This window comes from Pungitius pungitius, chromosome 15, assembly GCF_949316345.1.
Source record: "Pungitius pungitius chromosome 15, fPunPun2.1, whole genome shotgun sequence".
In the NCBI taxonomy this organism is placed as follows: domain Eukaryota; kingdom Metazoa; phylum Chordata; class Actinopteri; order Perciformes; family Gasterosteidae; genus Pungitius; species Pungitius pungitius.
Genome location: NC_084914.1, coordinates 17,973,955 through 17,996,290, shown reverse-complemented (window position 1 = coordinate 17,996,290; position 22,336 = coordinate 17,973,955). Strand labels below are relative to the sequence as shown.

Genomic DNA, 22,336 nt, shown 5'->3' with positions numbered 1-22,336 from the left:
GATGGGGTAAAGACAAGAGGATGGTTCCAGGCAGACAGTGTGATCGTGTCCTACAGCCTCAGGCCACGAGACTAGACTGTAACAATAACAGTGCTGACATCCCACTTGCACCACTGCCTTAGAGAGCGCACACGTGTGTGTGTGTGTGTGTGTGTGTGTGTGTGTGTGTCAATTTGCCTCTGCATGTGTGTGCTGTATAGTGCCCTGCGAAGGGGGTGATCGTGTACTAGTATGATGCTCAAGCTAATTTAGTTAGTTGAAGGAAATTGTATTGTCATACTCTAAAATGATACCCTTAAAACATATTCCCGAGCAGGAGCGTGTGACTGACCCGTAGACCAGAAGGTTCTTCTCCACCCTGAAGCACTCTGACCGGGGGTAGCCCTGGGTCTTGTCCTGGGGCCGTCTGGGTTTGGACGTGGGCTTGCTCGGCTCGTCCTCGTCGCTCTCCAGCTCAGAGAACTCCAACATCTCGTCATCTTTGGCGCTGCTGAAGTGCCGCGTTTGCTTCCTCACCCTAGGCGTGTCAATCACCAGCGTGTTCTGCAGACAAAGGAAAACGTCAAGTCTGCGTACTATTGGACGGTGTGTTTGTTCCTGCCCCTTCTACAACTCCCCAAGAACCCGCTTTCCACCTGCAGAAATATGCAAAGCACCTGCTGCTTTAGCCTTGTGAAAGGCTACCTGTGCATTGGGACTTGTGTAAGGCGCGTCACGCTCTGCACAGTCACATTAATTGGATATTCATTTATTCCAGATGCAGAGAAAATGTATATCCGGCACAAACAAACTGCCGTTAATTATGTTGTCTAATGAATTACATTTTTGTTCAATTAACTAGATTTCCCCCCCCCCCCCTCCGAGGCCATTAATATGCACAAATAGGGCAGTAGTTGGCTCCACAATTATCACAGAGGGCCACCATCGCTTGAACATCACACAATGAGAAAGCCCGGGGGGGTTGAGGCTCGTGGAGCTGGATTAAGTGTTCTCCACAAGAGGGGACGAGCCAACCAGTAGGGACAAATACACCAATACATGAAAGGGAAGCAACGAAGGAATATAAAGATGGCTGTTAGAGGAGCACTGTGTGTGTGTGTGTGTGTGTGTGTGTGTGTGTGTGTGTGAGCACTAGCCTAAGTGATATCTTTGTACCCTCCAGGCATCTGCGCACTGTTAAGTGGAGCTAAGCAGCTTACTCATTCTCGCTCAAACACACACACGAGAGCAGGGAAACATGGGTAATTAAGGAAGAGAGGAGATTCCCACCAGTCAATATTAATCTCTCCCTCTCTCACCCTTCTTGCTTGTGGTGATAGCATTGACTAATTAACACTACTAGTCCCCCTTATTTTCCTTTTCCAGGGAATACCACCTGGTGTGTGTGTGAGGAATTTGAGCAAACCAAGGAATTTGGAAGCATATAGTGATCGCTGTGTGTCTTGATCATTTTTGTGTGTGTGTGTGTCTTTAATCGCAGGTACTTGTGTTTACAGTGTGTATGCACAGCTCTGTGTGCGTGCGTATTACCCTTCCATTCATGGCGTCCAGGTCAAGCTCAGCCTTCTTGGCCCATTTCTGCCAGAAGTCCGGATCCTCAAGAGAAATGTCGGTTCGGTTACCCGCTGCAACAAAACTGGCCTGCCGAGGGAGGAGAATGCGTTGGTCAGCGGAGCCTCATCAGACAGCGCCAATAGAAAGAAGCCACGGGAACGGGGGCGCCCCCTTACCTTAGCAAAAGTGGAGCCCTTTCCCTCAGACTCGATAGTGATGGTGTGGGTTCGTCGCTGGAGGATCTGGTCAATGTCTTCCTCGCAGAATTTGGAGCCCTCGTCCTCCTCGTCCATCAGAGCCCCGTACGCTCCCTTTCTCAGCAGGTCCTCCACCTCCTTCTTGGACAACTGCTGGACCTTGGACCGGCGAGGGGACACATAGCATGGCGAACGTTGAAGTGTGTGTGCATGCAAGTTTCTCCCAACAGTTTTGTTTGTGTTGTTTGTAAAGCTTGGGGTGCACTGATCCAACAAGAGTGGAGGCAGTCAGCTCTGTCGTCTAAAAGTCAACGGGTCAATGGTTCGATGGCTGAAATGAAGTCTGCGGTTAACAGGTTAAAGACATGCTTGGCTGGCTGAATACCTTTGGCTTAGGGGGGGTTGAAGTCATATGCCTTTGGTTTGCATATGAATTGGTGTAGATTATCTTGACTAACAAAATGTACAGCTCTTATTGTAGGCTACAATCAGTCCGATGGGCTTGTTGTCATCCTCAGGACCAGCCTTCTGACACGCGGCACACAAAGCAGATCCACTTATCTGGAAACTCACCCCACTGTTGGCATTGTCTCGTCCACTCATGCTCTGGAGGACGGCCTTGTCCAGCCCCAGCTTAAGACTGGCCTTGTCGAACATCTCCCTCTCGTAGCTGTTCCTGGTGATCAGACGGTAGATCTTGACTGCCTTGGACTGGCCGATGCGGTGGCACCTGGCTTGGGCCTGGAGGAGGACACGGCAGACAGGAAGTCAGAAACATTGTCTGGACAGCGGGTCTCTGGCTAGCAGAGACATTTCACCCAGCAGCGGTTCCACGCTGTAGACCATTGCAGCGGTCTCATACCTGCAAGTCGTTCTGAGGGTTCCAGTCCGAGTCGAAGATGATGCAGGTGTCTGCTGCAGTCAGGTTGATGCCGAGTCCTCCGGCTCTCGTACACAGCAGGAAGACAAAGCGGTCCGAGTCGGGTCTGGAGAAACGGTCGATGGCCGCCTGCCGCAGGTTTCCCCGAACTCTGCCGTCTATGCGTTCGTAGGGATACCTGGAACCAGAGCGGGGCGTCATTGTCGGTACCCTCCCTGTTGTAAAAGTGTCCCGACGTCTCCGCTCACCTTTTCTGGATGAGGTAGTCCTCCAGGATGTCCAGGCAGCGGACCATCTGACTGAACACCAGGACTCGGTGACCGCCAGCCTTCAGTTTGGGCAGCAGCTTGTCGATGAGCACCAGCTTGCCTGCGGCCTGGACCATGGCTTGGAGGGCCATGTCCGGCATATCCGCCCTGCCGCCGTGGGATTCCCTGAAATCCTCTGCAATTTTCTCTTCCGCTCCTGGACACGAAACAACGCTTAAGCTCATCGGGAACGAAGGAGTTTGGTTTCAAGAATCTTTACAACTAATTGTTTTTGGAAGAATGCGTTACCATTGATGAGGTATGGGTGGTTGCAGCATTTCCTCAACTCCATCATGGTGTTGAGGAGGTTTGGGACGTTTGGTCCTCCACCACCTCCTCCTCCTCCACCAGAACCTCCTTTAGACAAGAAGGAGAAGTTCTTCTCCAGAATGGCCCTGTAGTATTTCTTCTGGATGTTGGTCAGCTCCACCTGATAAAAGCAACAGCTCACTTGATTCCTTACTCGTTCTCTGTAATATGACTAAAGAGTTTTGGCAGTAAAGCATTGTGAGATCATCCCAGTTGTACCTCAATGATGGTCTCCTCCTTCGGGGCTAGGTTCTTCTCCACGTCCTCCTTCAGTCTTCTCAGCATCATGGGCTTCAGAATGGCCTGCAGTTTCTGAACCTGAGATACAAAGACGCAACGTTGATGTTTGTGCAATTTCAAAAGGGAGAAAAGGTCGACGCTCCCCCCAGTGTTCAGAGTTCTGAATACGTCGTCCACTTACCTGCTCTTCAGTCTTCAGGTCTCCAAATTCGGTCATGAATGTCTGTTCAGAGGGGAAGCGCTCCGGCTCCAGGAAGTTAAGTAAGCTGAAGAGCTCCTCCACAGTGTTCTGGAGAGGAGTTCCCGTCAACAGAACTTTGTGCTCCTGGAGAGGAGGAGATAGAGAACATTGAGCCCCAAAGGGAAGGAAAGATGCATTGCAGTAACTTTTGCTGCTTACTGACTGATCTTTAGTTTCAAGAGCAAAAAGATCAAATCCTGCCGCATGTTCTATCAACCCGTACAGTGAGCCAAGAAACTACAACCCCTACTTGAGCTTTGTGCTCAGATAGTACAAGTATGGACCTGAAGCGAGACCTTGACCGCCACTCACCATGTCCATCATTTTCAGTCCTTCCAATAGTTTGCAGTTGCGGTTTTTGAGGCGGTGGGCTTCGTCGATCACCACGCAGCGCCAATTCACGCTGCGCAGCTCCGGGCAGTCGGTCAGAATCATCTCAAAGGTTGTTATGATGGCGTGGAACCGATATGCTCCCTTTATTATCTTACCCTGGCGGGGGGGGGGGACAACGGGAAAAAGGACAGTCAATGGGAGTCATCCTATTATCTTACCCTGTGGATCGGAGAGGCACATTGGTTTCACGTAAGATAAAAAGCAGCGATGGTAGGACACAGCAACTGCAGACATTTGTGAAGAAAGGCAAGAGATGCTCTAAAATGGGTCAAAACTTATGCGACTAAACAATTTACATTTGATTCAAACGAAGACACACAGCTTTAAGCCAGCCCAGGAGAGCAGGAGGTGTTTGCTGTATGCAGAAGAGCACAAGAGAACACGTTGTCCATGGCGACCTTGAGGATTACCTCAGTCTGGATTAGGAACGAGCAGCTAGCAAGGACACTGCTACTAGAGCTTATTCTGCGGCTCAGAGATGCGAGCGGTATTGTGCAGGAGGAGCTTACAGCTGCAGCCCTACAAAGCGCTTACACAGCAGAGGAGCAGCTGGCTGGAGACCTCCCTGACGAGGAGGAGCTTGGATCTGCTGACTGTGGAGAACTCAGCCTCGTTACTTCTCATGCCGACGTGGAACCAGCGAGCCACATTGTGTTGCTTCTCTGGTCCAGGGCTGCTTTACACGATCACACCCACCAACTTGTAGTTTTTATAAATTATAATAATTTGATATAGAAATGTGCATAAAGAAAACCTGGAGACATTGATGAAAACTGTGCCTCAAATTTGCGTTAATGAACCTTTTATGCCACTGCCTCTCTAGGCCTTTGCTCCGAAAGACGCATGCACATATTAAAAAGCCTAAAAACTAAAACGTCTATTTGAATAATTCTGCTGTCATAATAAAACTGAACACTTGTGTGCTCAGATGTGTATCAGTGTGTGTGTGTTTTATTGGTTAAAAGTAAAAATAAAGCTTTAAGATTTTAAGCGGTCAGAGCTCATGTCAAACTCTCGGCCAGTCGGATGACTTTGCTATAGTGAGAATTACAGAAAGATGCCATGCATGGTTACCTGTGTGTCTCTGTAGTACATCTCGTAGGCCTGGATGGTCTTGCGGCTGGCCTGGCTGCCGTGGTAGACCACCGCGTTGAGCTCCGTCCAGGTCCTGAACTCCCTCTCCCAGTTGGGGATGGTGGAGAGCGGAGCGATGACCAGGAAGGGACCCTCGATGCCCCTCATGAACATCTCGTAGAGGAATGTAATGGACTGGATGGTCTTGCCTAGACCCATCTCGTCCGCCAAGATACAGTTACGTCTGTGGGGGACCGAGACAACGAGACGCTCAGACCAACAAACATCTGTACGCCGGCTTCAGAAGTCAACATAATGTAATCGCTTCCATTTCCATTCCTGAAATTCATCTCGTACCCAATAGCCAACATTCACTGTCAAACTATCAAATGTGTAAAAAGTCCCTGGGACATGAGTTTAATCCAGAGTTCTACCACACAAGGACTATTAAATGAGGTGCTATCACACAGAGGCTGGCCGAGGCCGTGGGGGACTAATACCAAGAATAAAGTTGACTCAGACTTACGAGTAGGGTTGTCGCAATACCAAAATTATGACTTTGATACTATACCTGCCAATACTTTCGATACCACAAATACTGGAACATTTATCTGTGATCCTAATAAATAAAACTCTTTTTACCAGCTTGTTCCTGCCCAGCCTTATGAACCCTTAACAAATGGCATTCATATTAGTCGATCATCCAATATCTCACGCTAAAAAAACAATCCGCGCTGGTTCATCTCCAACATCACCGACGGTGATTGGCGCATCCGTGAGGTATTCGCGTCATGTTGACGTGCTTGTTGTTTGTCATAAACAAAGTTCATGCGGATTTCAACAGGTTTCACGCTAAGTTTAGCCGCTAGCAACATCTCGTTAGCTTTTGTCGGGGGTGAACGCTACGGTGAGGTTGGAGATGACCCAGTGCGGATTGTTTTTTTAGCGTGAGACATTGGATGTGTGGCACACGGGGAACTGAGAGGTGGCAGCCTGTAGCTGTGTTAGCTGGACAACAACTTTCCTAACAGTCAAACATCAGCAAATGCAACACGAGACAAAGCAGACGTCCTCTTTTACCCGGACGTTTCCTCTTTTTGAGACCTAAAAATGCGTAAAATAATAAATACATTGTATCTAAAGTATTCCAGATCTCACTTCTGGCATTTTTTCTTTCAAAAAGCCGGAGACGGTGGGCAACAGCTCTGAGTGCTGCTTTTGCAATGAAGTCCCGGCAATAAAAATATTTAAAACCGTACGTTTTCAACGTAAGGGTACCGCGGTACCTTGCTACTACCGGTACACCGTGCAACATTACTTACGAGTTGTACCAGTTGAAGGTTAGCCAGTTGAGGCCTTCTAGCTGGTATTCCCTGAGTGCGTTGCTGTTCTTGTAGTCCCTGGAGCCCTCCAGCTGTTTCCAGTCGGCTGCAGGAGGCCGATCCTAGATGCACATGCATTTAATTATCAACATTGAGGCTTAACCATCCTGATGAGATCATTGATGAAAGGAGCAAGCTCTTTGAAATACAGTAGTCAGGTCTTCGTTGGGTTTCACTGCCTCATGTAGATTAAAAGGAATCCAGGAATTCATAAATTGGTTTAGAAAAAAGCAGCCACAATTTCTAAAATCAACCGATTTTTCTTACTGACATTAGGTATGGCCCGAAATGTTCACAGTATTTTGTATGATTCTAGCGGCTTTGCGGTTTATGATGAGTATTCTTTTTCCGATTGAACACATCCATTCATTGAGGAAGAATAGTTGAGTAGATGTTTCTATGTTGGACCAATCAGATCCCTCTGGCTACACTGCCACAGTGTGGCTAAACAAAAATACTAATTATGCCTCTGGGTGCATTTGGAACAGGTCCTTCATTTAAGGGGGTGATTTGATTTTAAGAGTACAAAGTTCCTCTCAATTGACTTTGGAGACAGGAGAGCAAAGTCATTTACTAATGTGGATGTTTTATAGACACCTCAGTAACAGTTCCAGTCTACACAATGTTAGCTACCTTCTCTTCACTCACATTACATTTGTCAGTGTGAAAAGTCTAAAAACTATAGCACAGCAAAAGTCACCCAAGTCCCAACACCAACTAACTGATTGAGGCAGTTTCCTCAAAGGACCTTTTATCCAAAAAGCATAAAAAGCGCAGGTAAATGTTGCCAACCGGAGAGACTGCGTGACAGCAACATTAAGAGGTGAAAATATTCAAAATATAGTGTACACTTAAACTGATTTTGTTAAGCAGTACATTGCTTTGCTCCCCTGCTCATTCTGGTCGGTTCTAGTGTAGTGATACACCAACTATGGAAAAGTGTCTTATTCAAGGACCTAATGGGCATCATCTGTATAAAAAATAAAACCATCCCTCTAACAGTGTGCAGCAGCTAAACAGATGGAGGGGGAGTGATGAGGGACAGACCACAGCCAGTCAGCTGCTTCTGTTCAGCATTAAACACACTGTTAGTGGTTTGGCTTGGCCACAAGAGCAGGGCGTGTGTGCGAGTGCGTGCGTAAGACCACAAGAACGTTGCCCTGTGGAGAGCAGTTAGGAAGCTGTAAATCTGGAAGGAAGCGGAGTCGCAAACTCTCACACACACAAATACTTGCCACTCTTGTAGTGTTGGGTGTGCGTGCTGCGATGCGTTCATATTCCTCTATCTTGGACTGGTCGATGTCAGCCTTCAGCTCCCAAGTAGAGTCTTCATAAAGCAGGCTGCACCATTTCACCAGATACAAGGTCACCGTCTGCAACACACACACACACACACACACACTTTGGTGAGTGGCGTGTGGGGGGAGGGGAGGGGGAGGGGAGGGGGGGCGGGGAGGATCAAACCCCATGAAAGATGACACATCAAAGCACCTCTCCGTTTTCATCTGGGCTCTCTGAAATGTCCAGGACGCGGTCCACCTCCACGTAGTCTGGGTTAAAAGGCTCGTCATCCATCTGGGGGGAGCAAAGATCAGGTTTATGGTGAGAAGCAGGGCTTTTCCATGTCGATCTGTCAGTGTTCATCATCCTTCAGAGCTGTAGAAAGCTCTTGATGGGCAGATGAAGTGTAAGAGAGGATCGGATTTAGATACCTGAACACTTAATCCAGAAACATTCTTTAAGAACAATGGATTTGGTCGATGTGGGATCAGTCATTCATTGGGCTCATTCAAAAAAGTTTTACTGCCATTCTGGTATCAGCCGTTATGCTATCTAGACGGCTACACCATTGACAACGCATCCGGGCTGAAATGCCCACTGCTAACAGCTGGGGTGCAGAGGATCCATTCAATTACACCACAGTGCATTCATGCTGTGTTCAGAGGAAATTATGTGATGTAATTTCTTAAAACAACATGTGAACACCTTTGATTTAAGTCTGTGCTGGTCTATAAGGTTCATCAATGATCTGCCTTTGGTATGTGGCCAAAAGCCTGATGAGGGCAACTCTAGAAGTTCTATTTTCCCTCTTTTTTCCTTTTCAGTTGCGAGACACCGTTAACCCGGTTTCTCTGACATGTCTTACCTCAGTGATGAAGCTGTTAAGTTGCTGCTTAGCCCGGAACCTCTTGACCTTCTGGTGTATTCTCTTGTCCTTCTCCAGCTCCTCCAGGTCTGCCCAGCGACAGTGAAGGTACGAACTGAGACACAAAGACACCCAGTGGGTCATTTCACGCCGATCAAAGCCCGTGAGGCTGCTCGAGGACAATATCAAACTCACCTTGGTTACACACTTAACTGTTTGGCTGGCTCAAAAATGTGCTTGCAGCTTGGATTCACAGTACATCAAATACAATGAATCGCAACGCAGGACATATTCAATTAAGGTGAAAGCTGGTTAGTGTGGATGGGCACTGGCTATTGGGGCAAGCTGAATAAATGCCTGCCATGACAAAAAGCAACAAAACGGCACCACTGGATGCAAGAGGCTGCTAGAGTGAAGAAGGCCTACTGGGTATGCTGAGCGTTGACACCCATGAAGAGTGTGTGTGCTGCATACAACAAAAAGACGCTCAGAGAGAGAAAACACATCATTAGCATGTTACTCACAAGCCCTTGAACTTGACGTAGAACTCCTCCACCTGCACTTCCTCCCCCAACTCCAGCTGGATGGACAAAAAGGAAAAAACGGTTAATAATTCACAAATAGAGTGACTGTCCAGGGAAGCAGCAGAAGTGGAGTGTCATGGTTATACAACGTGTGGTTAAGTGAACAGAGCGAGCTTGAAAAACTTTTCGCACCGACATTGAGCTGCACACTATTGATACGAGACATGTTTTCCCTGCGAGTGATCGATGCGTCTCTGTAGGAAACAAAGGAAGCTTTACGTCTGGGGGACTCCAAGATTCTGTAGCTATGTTTCAAGGTTGAAGGAATCAATTTGGTGCTCTTTAGAGGATAGGTGAAAACTCTGTGCCCTTGCTAAAGAACTGACCCTTTCACAGTGAGCTGGCCCCAACAGTCCTCCTTTTACCAAACAATAAACAACGGCCTTATGCTACTGGAGTAGATTTGCAATCTAGAAACGGATTAATAATCAAAGCAAGATATTTAACCTTGGAACAGGGTTTCTCTCTACACACTCTCTACAGTGCGAGAGAGAAAAGGGGAAATACTAACATAGTAGCTCTTTAAGGGGAGCCTTCCACTTCCATTCACTATTCTCACACACACACACGCACGCCATGAATCATCAATCACACACACAGCCCGGGGAAACGCTAGCTTGGCGTCTGGCGTAGCTAGTATTGTGGTTTTGGCTGTATGCCACGCCTGAGGTCAACTCTGAATGGATCCGTGTGTGTGTGTGTGTGTGTGTGTGGGGGGGGGGGGGGGGGGGGAGTAACCCGTTGGCAGCTGGCTAGCAAAGAAAAGTTGGCTGGTGACTAGATGTGCTTGGGTTGGCTCAGCGATGAGCTTTCTTTAGACGAGCCGCCTAAAACAAAGCCACACACACACACACACACGTACGTACACACACACACACACACGCTGTCTGAGCTGTGCGTGTGTGTGTGCGTAATCTGGTCAGACCAGCTGTGGAGCGGCTAATCAGATGATGCGAAACAGGACCCAAGTGTGCACGTGTGTGTCCATGTGGGTTACGTCGTTCCTCACCTGTTTCTTGGTGATGCGTTTGCTCATGATCTTCTCCACAATAGGCCCCTCGGCCTCAGCCACGTCCTGCACACAGACAAGAAATGTATTTAGGCAACATGTGGGCGTTGCCTGTTTTGACCCACAATCCCTCTGAACCCCTAAAGCGTTTCTCCTGGTTCCTACAAGAAGCCTCCTGATCCTTGTAGACTTTGTTTGGCCTTTTCCCACCTAGGGTGTGAGTGGACTAAGCTAAATGGTGGCGTAATGGTCCTGTAGCTGTACCTGGGGCTGTGACGACGGGGACTTTGGTGCCGGCGAGTCGTCTCCGCTGTCATCGTCGTCCGAGATCCTAAACTCCAGATCCTCCGTGTACCTCTTCCTCTTCACCTGCCGGCTGGAGCGACGCTTCTGTGGGACAGAGGACATCAGCTGTGGGTTTGTGAGCCGATGAAGAAGTCCCCAGCACCATGTGGATGACTCGCCCCCTTCACTTTGCTCATTTCAATATGTCGCCTGGTCGTGAGGCGGGCCAGATGACTCGCACCACAGAACGTCAGAGGGCCTTTTATGGGACACTGGATTGGGGTCGAGCTGCCAGGACACACTTCATTGTCACCATCCTCCTCCATATGGCCGGCATGTTTACACCAACACGTTGCCAAATCATAAGGAAGTGTGAGGCGCTAATGTGGAGGACGCGCTGCCGCCGAGGTATTCTCACGTCTGAGTGAGAGCTTCCGCTCTTTGCGCAGCCAATAGGCAGCTGCTGCTTTGTTTACATGGTCTGCAACATAGCAGTCGCACAGAAAATCGGATTAGTTAGGACGGATACGGTCAGGGATGGGTATCGTTTGTGTTTTTCTTTAAAGGACAAAACAATAATGTCCTCAAATTGAATAATAGACTGTTTAAACAATACTGTCAAAAATTAATAAAAAACTATGAACAATATATTAACGGTTTACAGTTTGGTAACTTTGTGTTTCCCCTCTGAGTTTGAAGTTATGTATTATTTCATTGAAATTTGGGGCATAATAATCATATAATTTAAGATTCATGCCCATTGTGCAGGAACTAAAAGCATTTATGTTGGATTGACTCCATGTGTGTTTCATGTGATGACGTGATGAAGGCAGCAGGTGCAACACAGAAGAGCTGCATTAAGCACAAGAGCATATTGTTTATCTACCGCGTGATAGAATTTATTTTTATTTCTATGTTTAGTCAACGCTTTGCTGCGTAAAATAAAGACGAAAAGAATCAAATGAAGGGACGCCGCTACACACTGTTTAATACTTTGGTATTATACTACTTCGGGAAACTGACTTAAACAAACAGAACAAAGGTAGCTAGCCGCTGTAGCTACACAAGGCTAGGCTATCGTTAGCTGCTGCGAGGATGGTGTCATAAGAGCGCGTAAATAAAGGGTTTCAATCGGCTCAGGAACCGAACGCAAGCACCCAAATCTGCGCTGCGTTTTGGTAGGTACCGGTGCCATGTTGGTATCCAACCCTAGATACGGTGGAGTCCGCCTTCGGTCCTCCAAATTTTGAAAGTCATTTCAAATAGTTCACTGTAAAAACAAAACAATCGATGTTCGATGCTGATAATGCACTGTGTGAATGTGTTGGTGGGGGCTTGGTCTGCTTGCTTTGTCAACACGACCGGTTTACAGCACAAACAGCAGACGCCTACTGGCTCGCCGCCTGCTTTCTCTACGAAGGACGCCACAGGAAAAAGAGTTTCTCACAGGGCTTCTGAAGAACCTTTACTTTTTAGATTCCTACCTGGACACCGTCATCGTCCTCCTCCTCAGGAGGCGACGGAGGGGGAGACTTCACCTCCACGTCTTCACTGACAGACGGCTCTCTCTTCCTCTTGGAATCCTTCTTAGCAGCACTGGAAACGCCCTCGGGCTCAACCTTCTTACTGCTGTAGAGAAGAAAACAACTTTAGCGTCTGAAGAACAGTCCTCAAAGTGATTCCTATTCAGTTTACACACCGGAGGCCTTCGTGTGTGTGCCTGTCTGTCCCAGGGCAGTCGCCATGTTTGATTTACCCATTTAGAAATCATTAGTGAGCCTCAGGCTCTGGCACACAGGGGGTTAATGTGATGAAAGACTGCGAGGAGGTGGAGGGAGCAAGATGGAGAGATACAGAACCAGAGAAGAAGGGGGGTGAGGGGGAAGCGAGACGGGCAAAGAGAGAGAGACAGGCAGACAGACAGAGGAAAATAGAGAGGCCACAGAAAGAGGAGGAGGGGTTGAAAGGCCTTCAAGTCTTCTCTAATCTCTGGCATGGAGTGCAAGAGGATCTGGCACACACACACACACACACACACACACACACACGTTACGACTGGTTATAAAGGAAGTTTACAAAAATGATGTTCTAATAACATACAGCTGTATGCTCCATGGTTTAAGTGATGTAAGGGAACCTTTAGTGTGACGATCAGAAGAGCAGCAGTAAGACAAGTTAAGATGTATTGACTAAATGAACAAAACATGTTTTGCTACATTTAGGGAGATTGAGTGGCTCCAAAAGCTACTTAAATTAAAGTAGCTAATAGACTGCATGTACCCGAGGGGCCTCAAACTCAAGCATTCTCCCTGCTGACCACCAGGGGGCGACTCCTCCGGTTGTACAAGCGTTTCAGAACAAACAAAAATCCCCCCCCCCCAAAAATCAATACAGAGGGACGGTTCCATAACAGCATTGGAGCCATGTCATGTTTTCCACAAACCCGACCTGGATCAACAACAGCGCGGCTATCCAAACCCACCGTACTTCTCATGAATGACCAACATTCAGGCCTACAAAGGACACAGTCCCTTCCCCTCGTGGACGTAAACAGCTGGGTCCTTCGCAGTGCGACTGTTGCCCTTTGCAGTACTGTATGCCTGGATCGCTCTCTCTCTTCCCTCCAACCCCCGTCTCTCGCCCCCTCTGTCCCTGGGGCCCTTCTCCTTTCATCCTCACGCCAAAAGCAATCACCATCTCCCTGGTAACGGCTGGTCACGTGACCTGCACCTGTTCCTCTGGCTGGTCGCCACACGCTGGAGCCATCTGGCCACACACACACACACACACACACACACACACATCTCCACTTGGCTGCCTCCTCCCTCTCTTCCTCTTTGCGTCTTAGAGGCCTCACTTCTCTCTTCAATCACTTCATCGCCTCGCTGAAACGCTGCGTCCGGCTCCACAGTCCTGCTGCTCAGACCCATGCGCTGCTTTTCCCCATTTCCTGTTTTTCTAGTTTAGTTGTTCCCAAATGCTTCAACAATGACCAACTCCAAACAAGTTCAATAGCGGTTTGGTTTTGGGGCTTCTGTGGACGGTTCAGACAGAAGCAGCAGATGAAACCACATTTGGCTGAGAACACATCGTGTGGACGATGGAGAAGGTCACCTATGGGGGGCTGCAGGGACGACATATTGTAACCAGGAAGTTAGCGTCCCACTGGCTCCTTATTTGAATTACTGCAGAAAATCAGCTCTTTGGATAACCATCGTTTATGAAAGTTGGACATTTGTTCTTCCCAAACGAACACCGCTTTCAGGACACTAACTTTCAGTGCGAGCGCACATAGCAAGCCTGTGAAGGCGGACCAGCGGCTCCGTTTTGATGTCTCATTTGTCCATTTGTTCGCAACCGCCGATTTTAAGGCACATCAAAATACCCAAAGAGTATTTACTGACCTAGTTTCAAGTTTAAATCTGAAGCTAAACCACAGAACCATATTTCAGGAAAATAACCAAACAAACGAGGAACTAGAAGTGGAAAAAAAGGTTGACTGTTTTCCAGGATTTTGGACCCAAACCTGCAAAGTGGGATTTCATCCGATGTTAAACTTTTATAAACTAGTCAATAGTGAGGCTTTAAAATCACAAGCTAATTAGGGCAGCCCTTCACCCTAACCAGCTAATTTGGGCTGAAAGAAGAAGAAGAAGAACTGTGCGCCACTACGGCAGTGATCAATGGTTTGGGGATTTATTTAATGACTGATTGTCTGTCCGGGTGTACCACCCACACCGCCTCGCATTCACTGGGCTGTGTACTCGTGGGCTTAGAGCCTGGTCCTCACACATGCCGGCCAGCTGTGGTGGACGCTGTGTGTCAGTTTGTGGGAGCGGGGACGCTCCTACGTCGGAGGAGGTGGGGGGGGTCGGGTTAGAGGAAAAGGCAGGAAGTAGTGAGTAAAATACAGGGAGTGAGTAAGGGAAGAAATGAAAAGAAAGACAAAAACAAAAACGGGGGATGGGAGGAGTGTAAAGGGACACCTGCTGCCATGGTGAGTCATGCCACTGAAGCCCCGCCCACACAGCCTCCCCATGGTAACTAAACCCTACACCAGCGGCCAGAAGGCAACACACAGACACACGTTTAAAAGTGGTGTATTTGCACAGGCGTCTGCAGGCACACAAGGTGCCTGCGTGCATGTCTGACTTGTTTGTGTGTACTGCAAACAAATCACACACGCGGCTGATGAGAGTTTGGTTATTTATAGATGTACTTCCTCCGAGAGAGCAAAGGAAAAGAGTGAGGTGACCACACACACACACACACACACGAAAATATGGAAATTGTGTGGCAGCAACACCCTGAACCCGTGGCACAATTTACACACAGCGTCAGGAAAGAGGAGCAAAGATGGAGATGTGATGGATAAGGGCGGTGGAGGGGGAGAGATGAAAGGCTCCGATCCTCTTCAGCAGGAAGAGGTGGGACTGGAGTGGGGGAGAGGGGGGGCGCATTACAAGAGACCATAGTTTGGTGATTGCAGCGGTCCACCATTTTAGAGTAGCTGTGAATGGCCAGCAGCCATTATTATGCTAAATTAACCTGGGAGCTGCGGGCCGCCACTCAAGATGGAGGAAAAGCCTGACAACAGATAAGAGCTAGTTTACCAACACACACACACACACACACACACACACACACACACACACACACACACACACACACACACACACACACACACACACACACACACACACACACACACACACACACACACACACACACACACACACACACACACACACACAAGCGCGCACACACACACACACACGCCCGCCCACACATTTCCTCCCCGCCCCCTCCCCCCACCCAATCACACACACAGTTGTGCCTGTGGAGTGGTCAGCAGCGTGGCCTTCATTATCATTAGACGCCATTTTCTGCCACAAAGATCACCAGTGACCCCTCCCCCACAGCGCACACACACACCTCCCCCAGCGCTGACCCCTGCCTGCTGCTTTAGTCCTCCCTCTTCCTCAGGATAAAAGAGGGGCCAAGAGGAAAGGGGAGGGGAGGGTTGGGGGGGGCTCCCTGACATTCCTCAGTCCGATCAAGTTTCCACCATCTCAATGAAACCACATCTGACTCCTGCACACAAACCCTCTGATCCGACCAAACCTACCGGTGAAGGGGAATGATACGAGAAGGGAGCTCACAGCCGATGGGGACCGACTCTGATGAGTTGGATCCAGCTAATCAATATGAGGAACTACTCCAAGGATGATGCTCAGAGCTCAAAATGTGGCTTAATCCGCAGCAGGAACTAGTCCCAACAAACTCGCCATTGTTTGTCTGGTATAATGTACCAGTGCTTTTAACAAGCTAGACCGGTTGGATGGCGTCATTGCTTCAAATTTCAAATAAAAAAAACTGCAGCAACTTCTAAATGAAGAAATTGTGCCGTTTACTTCATACAAACAAATAATTAAGGCGCCACCTACAGAAAAAACAGGACTGTAGTGATGAAATGGCAGTCTGAATAAACTACAAAGTGACATTGTAAACCTTCAGATATGATACCAGATGGAGATTGCAGCCATTTTTTTATTTTCATTTATTAAGCCATACGATAATAATTTCTTCTTTAGAATAAAGGTGACATTTGCAGGGGGTTAACTGACAAAGTGACAGGCTAAGAAGCAGGTGAATAAGTCTACTACACTCGACCTGCAGAAGTGACAGCGGTTCTGCCCCCGTTGATCCGCATCCATCCGTCAGGAGCGCCGCTCGCTCAATGCTTCACAAAGCCCAGTGAACGCACACAAGGTCATGACCTCTTCAGTTCCCCCTGGTTGGGCACATGAGGGATGATCTAGTGAGTGTGGACCTAGGGCTGCACGATAAAGCGTTCTAGCAAGGGCACTGCATTGTGCGCATGTGTAAAGGTCACATGGCACAACGTGCATTGTGGGCAAATACACTCCAAGCGCTTTTTTTGCTAATCGATATAAACGATACATCAATAAAACTCGTCTCTTTTCCATTAGCTGATCCAGTGTCTCTTTCCAGCAGTCCATGTTGACAAAATGAACCGCACACGTGCACACTTCTCCTCCTCGCCTGGCCTTGCAGGAGGATCCTCTGTGCACCATCGCCCCAACAGTAAGCAGCCCTGGGGAAGGGAGGGGGCTCATCCACACCACCAACTTCAAACCTAACCCTAGCATTCCTAGGACAACGTCTTGTGGAGAGTCCAACATGTCACTACCATCCGTTCATGTTGCCCCCCCAGGACTTTTAAACCACCAAACACACAATGACCAATGTGAAGTGCTCCTACCTGGGTTTCTTGGGGGTCTTGGTCTTGGCTTTCTTCTCCTTGGGCTCTTTGGGGGTCTTGGGGGTTTTGGGCGTCTTCGGGGCCTTAGGCTCATTGCCCTCTACCTTCTCCTTTGGTTTCTTTTTCCGCTTCTTTTTCTCCTCTGTCGGCGGAGAACTTGCCTCTACAGTTCCTGTGCCGGCCACATGTTCACCCGCATCACTTCCTGCTCCGAGATAGTCAGACTTTGCGTCTTCCTCTCCTTCTCTGGCTGCTGCTTCCTCTCTCGCCGCCTTCTTCCCTCCTTCATCCTCTCCAGCCGCTACCTTTGTCTTCTTCTTCCTTTTCCTTTTTGGCTTGGTCACCTGGTTGCTGGGCTGCTCTGTGCTGATTGGCTGGCCGGTGGTTCCGGCGCCAACCGTCGCCCTGTCAGGAACCATCATTGAGGCGTCTGACTGGTCGGTGGGGGAATGCTGGGAGGGGGAGGACAAAGTCAGGGGTTAATTGGAGTCTTTTAGCTTAAAAACGTGGAAATAATACATTAAGAAAATATCAGTGAGATAACAAGCAAACCAACAAGCCCCACCCCCCCCCCACAAAAAAGCACCGATGTGGTCAATGTTGGCAGAAAAATGCGTGAAAAGCAGGTTAATATTTCTCTCGGACTATTTAAGCTAGGTGGTGAATATATTTTGGTTGTAATAGGGATTTTATCCATTTTATAAATTTGTGTGAATGACAAGGCATTCAATTGTTATTTGTGTACCCACATTTGTTTAAAACGATGAAAACTAGTTCTATTAATTCCTAATGCACAATCTAGACGGCAAAGATATTCAGCTCCATGCCATGAAAACTATTGAGATCAATAATGAAGCCTTACGGTTAATTCATTTTCTGTTGAGGATGCGTCTGAGAACGTGTGCATTGAAACGTGCCAGTCGGATACCTTTCTGCATGTTGGGGGTTGGGATGTACTGGGCGTACATGGCAGAGTGGAAGGAAGGATATCCATCCATCCACCTTTGCCCTCTACTCCCCCCTCCAGCAGGCTAACCTCGATAAACAAACCGACTGACGGCTCCTTTTTCTCCTCCTGCAGACTAAATCCTTCTCCTCACCAATCCCAAGTAGGCTCCCCGTGACAGGCAACTGGTTACCAGCTGTTGGGAGCCTCTCCAGCTGCCTTTCCTCCCTCACCCTCTCTTGCAGCTCTCCCTCCCTCCCTCCCTCTCTCTCTCTCCAGCTGCTCAGGGTCCCAGTAGCAGATGGGAAATCAGGCATCATGACACGAATAAATTATCTCCATACTTCAAAAAGGCGCAGCTAGGGAGTGGGCATGTGTATCTGTGTGTGTGTCATAGCAGCGTGCCTTTGAGAATGTGCGCACGTAACTGTGTCAGAGATGTGTGGTTTTTGTGTGTGTGTGTGTGTGTGTGATCAGCAAGTTTAGAGCAAAATGCCAAGGCAGCAGCTCCCCTCGGTGTGCGTGTGTATACACAAACGCGCTTAGTTGTGTTGCCGTGGAGGAAGGAGTTGGGGTGCCATCACTAAAAGTCCACTTCCATCAGGAAAATGCTAATGTACACACGCACATTTCACACCAGACTTCTGCAAGGTCACACACACCTCGCTCACTCTTTCTACCCCAGAGTTAGATTGTGTGTGTGTGTGGGGGGGGGGGGGGGGGGGGGTGCAGTGCCAAGAGATAAATCCATCCTCCTGCCAAGCTTCCCAGATAATCAATCACACGAATGACAATGGAGACACAGTGTGTATACACACACACACACACACACACACACACACACACACGATGGTGTGCGGGATGAATTCCGCTCGATGGTGTGCAGAGTTCTCTACAAGAAATGAATGCACCGCCAACACAATAATATCACCAATAAGTGAATTTAATGAAATGATCCTTGGAAGACTTCAATGAGTGGCCTCAACGCAAGAGACAAGCAGGGTTGAGCTTCATCTCTCCTGCATCCCCCTCTGTGTGAGGAGACACTTTCAAGGGTTACATCTCAGGCAGAAACACTCAAGACTCCCAAAGGATGGAGTGAAATTAAATAGGGTTTGTTTAGCTTCTTCCCTTACCATCCATCCATCCATCCATGAGATCTAAGAAGGTTCAAATGTTATGTTAAGATGCCCGTTTACTCTGGCATTAGGCTGGCTAAATAAACAGCAGGACTTCCTGACCATTAGAAGTCAGGGCCATTGAGCAGATCTTGCACTTTTTTGGTTATCAGAGTCCATTGGTTGTGCAGTCTGGTTTAGCTTTCTGAACTGATGCACTTGAATGGTTAACCCGTTAAATAGTCACATTAGTGGCATATAATAGTCTTGAAATGACAATATGGAGAACATTATCCTCTATGGGTCAGTTGAAAGCCTTATGCTGATAGACATACTTTGAATCACTTGTGCACTGACGACAGTGCAGAATCGCTGCATCTGTCACAACTACTTTATATAGTATATATTGCATTATAATACGGGCAGATGAAATCCAGCGTTCTGATTGGTTGAGAGGGAGTCACAGGGTGTGCATTATTTAAGCAATAAATAGTAAGTCAATAGCTGCCTTTCAACACAAAATAGTATTTTCAGTAGCATAGAGAATAAATAGTCCCTGTATATGCATGTAAAGTATAGTATTGGTATAAGTATTGCGGGCCGATGACGATTTGATTAAATTCAGGATAGAGACATGGGAGCACACAGCAGGAGTCCACTAGTATTGGAATTTATTTGAATATCTACTGATAGTAATGATCAACTACCATCATGTTTTGTTTAATAAAAACAATTGCTGAGGTTACGTGACGTTGAACAAACTGCTGTTATAACTCATGTGTCAATAAATTCACAAAGAATTCACTTCATCAGAAAATGTCGGCGTCCGGTTCAACTGGTATCAGATATGTCTGCAGCAGGATTTACCTTTACATCTAGTCTTACTTGTATAGAGATCATCGAGTCATGGGTATAACCCTTTAAAATTACTGACCCGCAGCCAACGCTCTGTGAGACCGTTTGTGACCCGCCGACCTGCATGCTGGGTACAGCTCGCCCACCATCACAAGAAACTCGTCTGTCACCACATGAAAACATGGAAATGAGCAATGCAGGAGGGCCAACGAGAGATGCACCAACACGACTTGTGGCCGAGAGAGGAGGCGTGACTGTTTGAGGGGTTTTTGGTTTTGAAGAATCCAACGCAAGTTCGACCAGGAAAGGATTGGTTGCAAAGTTGGTCGAGCCGCTGGTATTGGTTCTGGTGGTAGCACTAGCAGCTGCAACAGCTAACACGCTAACTTGCTGGCTAGTTGCAAGCGAGTTAGCCAGCGAGGGCAAACAGCTGTTCAGTCCTTCTCAGCGTCAATGAATTGATGAGTTTAATCGGGATACCATCAGAATCTCACCATGATATGAATTTTGGCTTCAGCGCCAACAGATATTATCAGTTAGACGTTTACTGGACTTGCACAATCCAGCTATATGAGAAGATGAAATTGATAGGGAACATTTGTTTGCTCAGACGGCCTGAGCCCTGACCACGCATATTTTGAAAGCTCAGGTTGCGTGTAGAGTTAATGGTTCATCTCTGAATGATGAAACATCCAGTGAGCACAGGAAGGAGGAAGCACCTCTCTGTTCAGACAGCAGCAGTTGCGTCTCTCAGCTCTTCAGTCATGGTGAGGTGGGTTCCAATAAAAACACTCCACCACCAAAACAGATGAACAGCGTACAGAGAAGTAGCCTGGCGAGGTGCTCGTACTGTCTGCCCCTCAGATTAAGTGGGTCATCTTTGAGCACACCCATTATCCTCCATCAGATATCCATCGTTCAGACGGGTCTGCTGATGTGTCCATCTTAAGACATTTCTAAGCATCGCTCATAATGGACAAGTGTAAAACTGTACAAAAAGGAGAAACATGAAGCACTCGTACATGACAAGTTGAAGGTCATTTCTTGAGCAACTACATGTCCTGGTCGCTGCGAGCATGAATCTCTGCTGAAAGGCATGAGACAAACATTTCCATGTGCTGGAATCCCTACAAACAACGAGAGTCGACCAACCACAGGAGGAGTGTTTCCTCGGAGCCAAGGTGAGCTGGATGCTGTGGCAGCCCGCTGACAGCAAGCTAGAGCGGGGGAGGGGCGAGACAGGCATGTTATATGTCAACTAAAGTGCTGCACGCAACACACTGTGTGAGATGTAGAATAAAGGTCACAGCACAGCACTCTGGTGGAGCTGTGACCTTGAGCTGCTGACGAAAGCCCGTCTGTTTGCACGCGTGTGCGTGCGTGCGTTTGCGCGGATGTGTAATAACCATACTTAGTGAACAGATGGAGCTTAGCGTACCAGACATACAGACATTACGACTGACTGACCAGCTTGGTGTGGGTGTGTCTTGCTTTCTAACAAGTGCATCATGAGGCACAGAGAGCACTCCCTTCTTGTGTGTGCGCGTGTGTACACACTCCTCAAGCAGGGCTATCCTATTTCCCCAGGCACATTCCCCATCCCATTTCAGACCACAGCATCCAACGCCACACTGAGTGAGTGTGTGTGTGTGTGTGTAATGACATGGTCTGCCGGGCCTGCAGCTAGTCGGGGCGGCACATGGAGCTGGCCCGGGCCACGGCGCAGGACTCACCAGTCAACCTGGCATCTAGGTCACAAGTACTGGATAGATTGAGAGTGACGGCTGAAATGTCAACCACAAAACGCAGCGACGCGCGGTTTGGAGTGGGGGTGGGGAGTGGTAAGAGAGGAGTACTGTGAGCAAGAACGGAAAGGAGGGGAGGTGGGGCGGGGGGGCACAGGGCTGCTATTGTGTGTGAATGGGTCAGTGGAGAAAGAGAGCTTTGAGCAACAAAACAAGCTAATTGAAGCTGGAGGGCGCTTTATGCGGGCCGCGATGTGGCGCGCTCACACACAACACAAACATGGAGGTTGCTGTTGAGAACAGCTAACCTCTCCCTGGCAACGTCCCCCCCCCCCCCCACCGCCCATCCGCCCATCTTCTGCTGGAGAGCCAACGTGGACCCCTTGCTTATTTTCCCACTTCTTTTCCTCTGAGCTTTTCTTTCCCCCTCCCCCCAAACTCCTAATCACCCACCAGCGTTTCTTTTTTCCCCCCACCCCCACCCCTCCTAAATGTTTTCCTTTTTTTACAAAAAAAAAAAAAGTCTCTGTACATCCGGCTACACAACGTTAACTCGGATGACACCCTTGAAATGGAAAAGACAAACAGAGGGAGAGAGAGAGACAGACCGACAGGAAGAGAGCGAGAGAGACAGAGCGAGAGAGACAGCGGAAAGAGCCGGGGAGGAGGGAGACAGGAAGGGAGGTTTCCTGTATAGAGAAGGGGGAGACATGGGAGCGAGGGGAAGAATAGATTATGCTGGTGGCGCCGCTGTGTGTGCGCACAGGCATGTGTGTGTTTGTTG

At 48.3% G+C, this 22,336-nt stretch overlaps 1 protein-coding gene across 3 annotated transcripts in view; it reads right to left on the bottom strand.

Annotated features, from left to right (window-relative positions):
• chd7 (chromodomain helicase DNA binding protein 7) overlaps window positions 1-22,336 on the bottom strand; it is a 58,884-nt gene that overhangs the window by 14,150 nt on the left and 22,398 nt on the right. For 2 of the 3 annotated variants that reach the window (XM_037458440.2, XM_062557962.1), the window contains exons 4-23: window positions 16,889-17,340; window positions 12,087-12,231; window positions 10,582-10,707; window positions 10,318-10,383; window positions 9,249-9,304; window positions 8,725-8,839; window positions 8,070-8,153; window positions 7,814-7,951; window positions 6,519-6,640; window positions 5,197-5,440; window positions 4,042-4,218; window positions 3,670-3,813; window positions 3,468-3,566; window positions 3,189-3,369; window positions 2,880-3,096; window positions 2,614-2,809; window positions 2,325-2,492; window positions 1,731-1,910; window positions 1,531-1,641; window positions 332-543 (exon numbers count right to left, since the gene is read on the bottom strand). In XM_037458440.2, the coding sequence (XP_037314337.2) occupies window positions 332-543; window positions 1,531-1,641; window positions 1,731-1,910; window positions 2,325-2,492; window positions 2,614-2,809; window positions 2,880-3,096; window positions 3,189-3,369; window positions 3,468-3,566; window positions 3,670-3,813; window positions 4,042-4,218; window positions 5,197-5,440; window positions 6,519-6,640; window positions 7,814-7,951; window positions 8,070-8,153; window positions 8,725-8,839; window positions 9,249-9,304; window positions 10,318-10,383; window positions 10,582-10,707; window positions 12,087-12,231; window positions 16,889-17,340 (3,233 nt within the window). The remainder of the gene's footprint in view (window positions 1-331; window positions 544-1,530; window positions 1,642-1,730; window positions 1,911-2,324; window positions 2,493-2,613; window positions 2,810-2,879; window positions 3,097-3,188; window positions 3,370-3,467; window positions 3,567-3,669; window positions 3,814-4,041; window positions 4,219-5,196; window positions 5,441-6,518; window positions 6,641-7,813; window positions 7,952-8,069; window positions 8,154-8,724; window positions 8,840-9,248; window positions 9,305-10,317; window positions 10,384-10,581; window positions 10,708-12,086; window positions 12,232-16,888; window positions 17,341-22,336) is intronic. The other variant, XM_062557963.1, reaches the window with a different exon arrangement.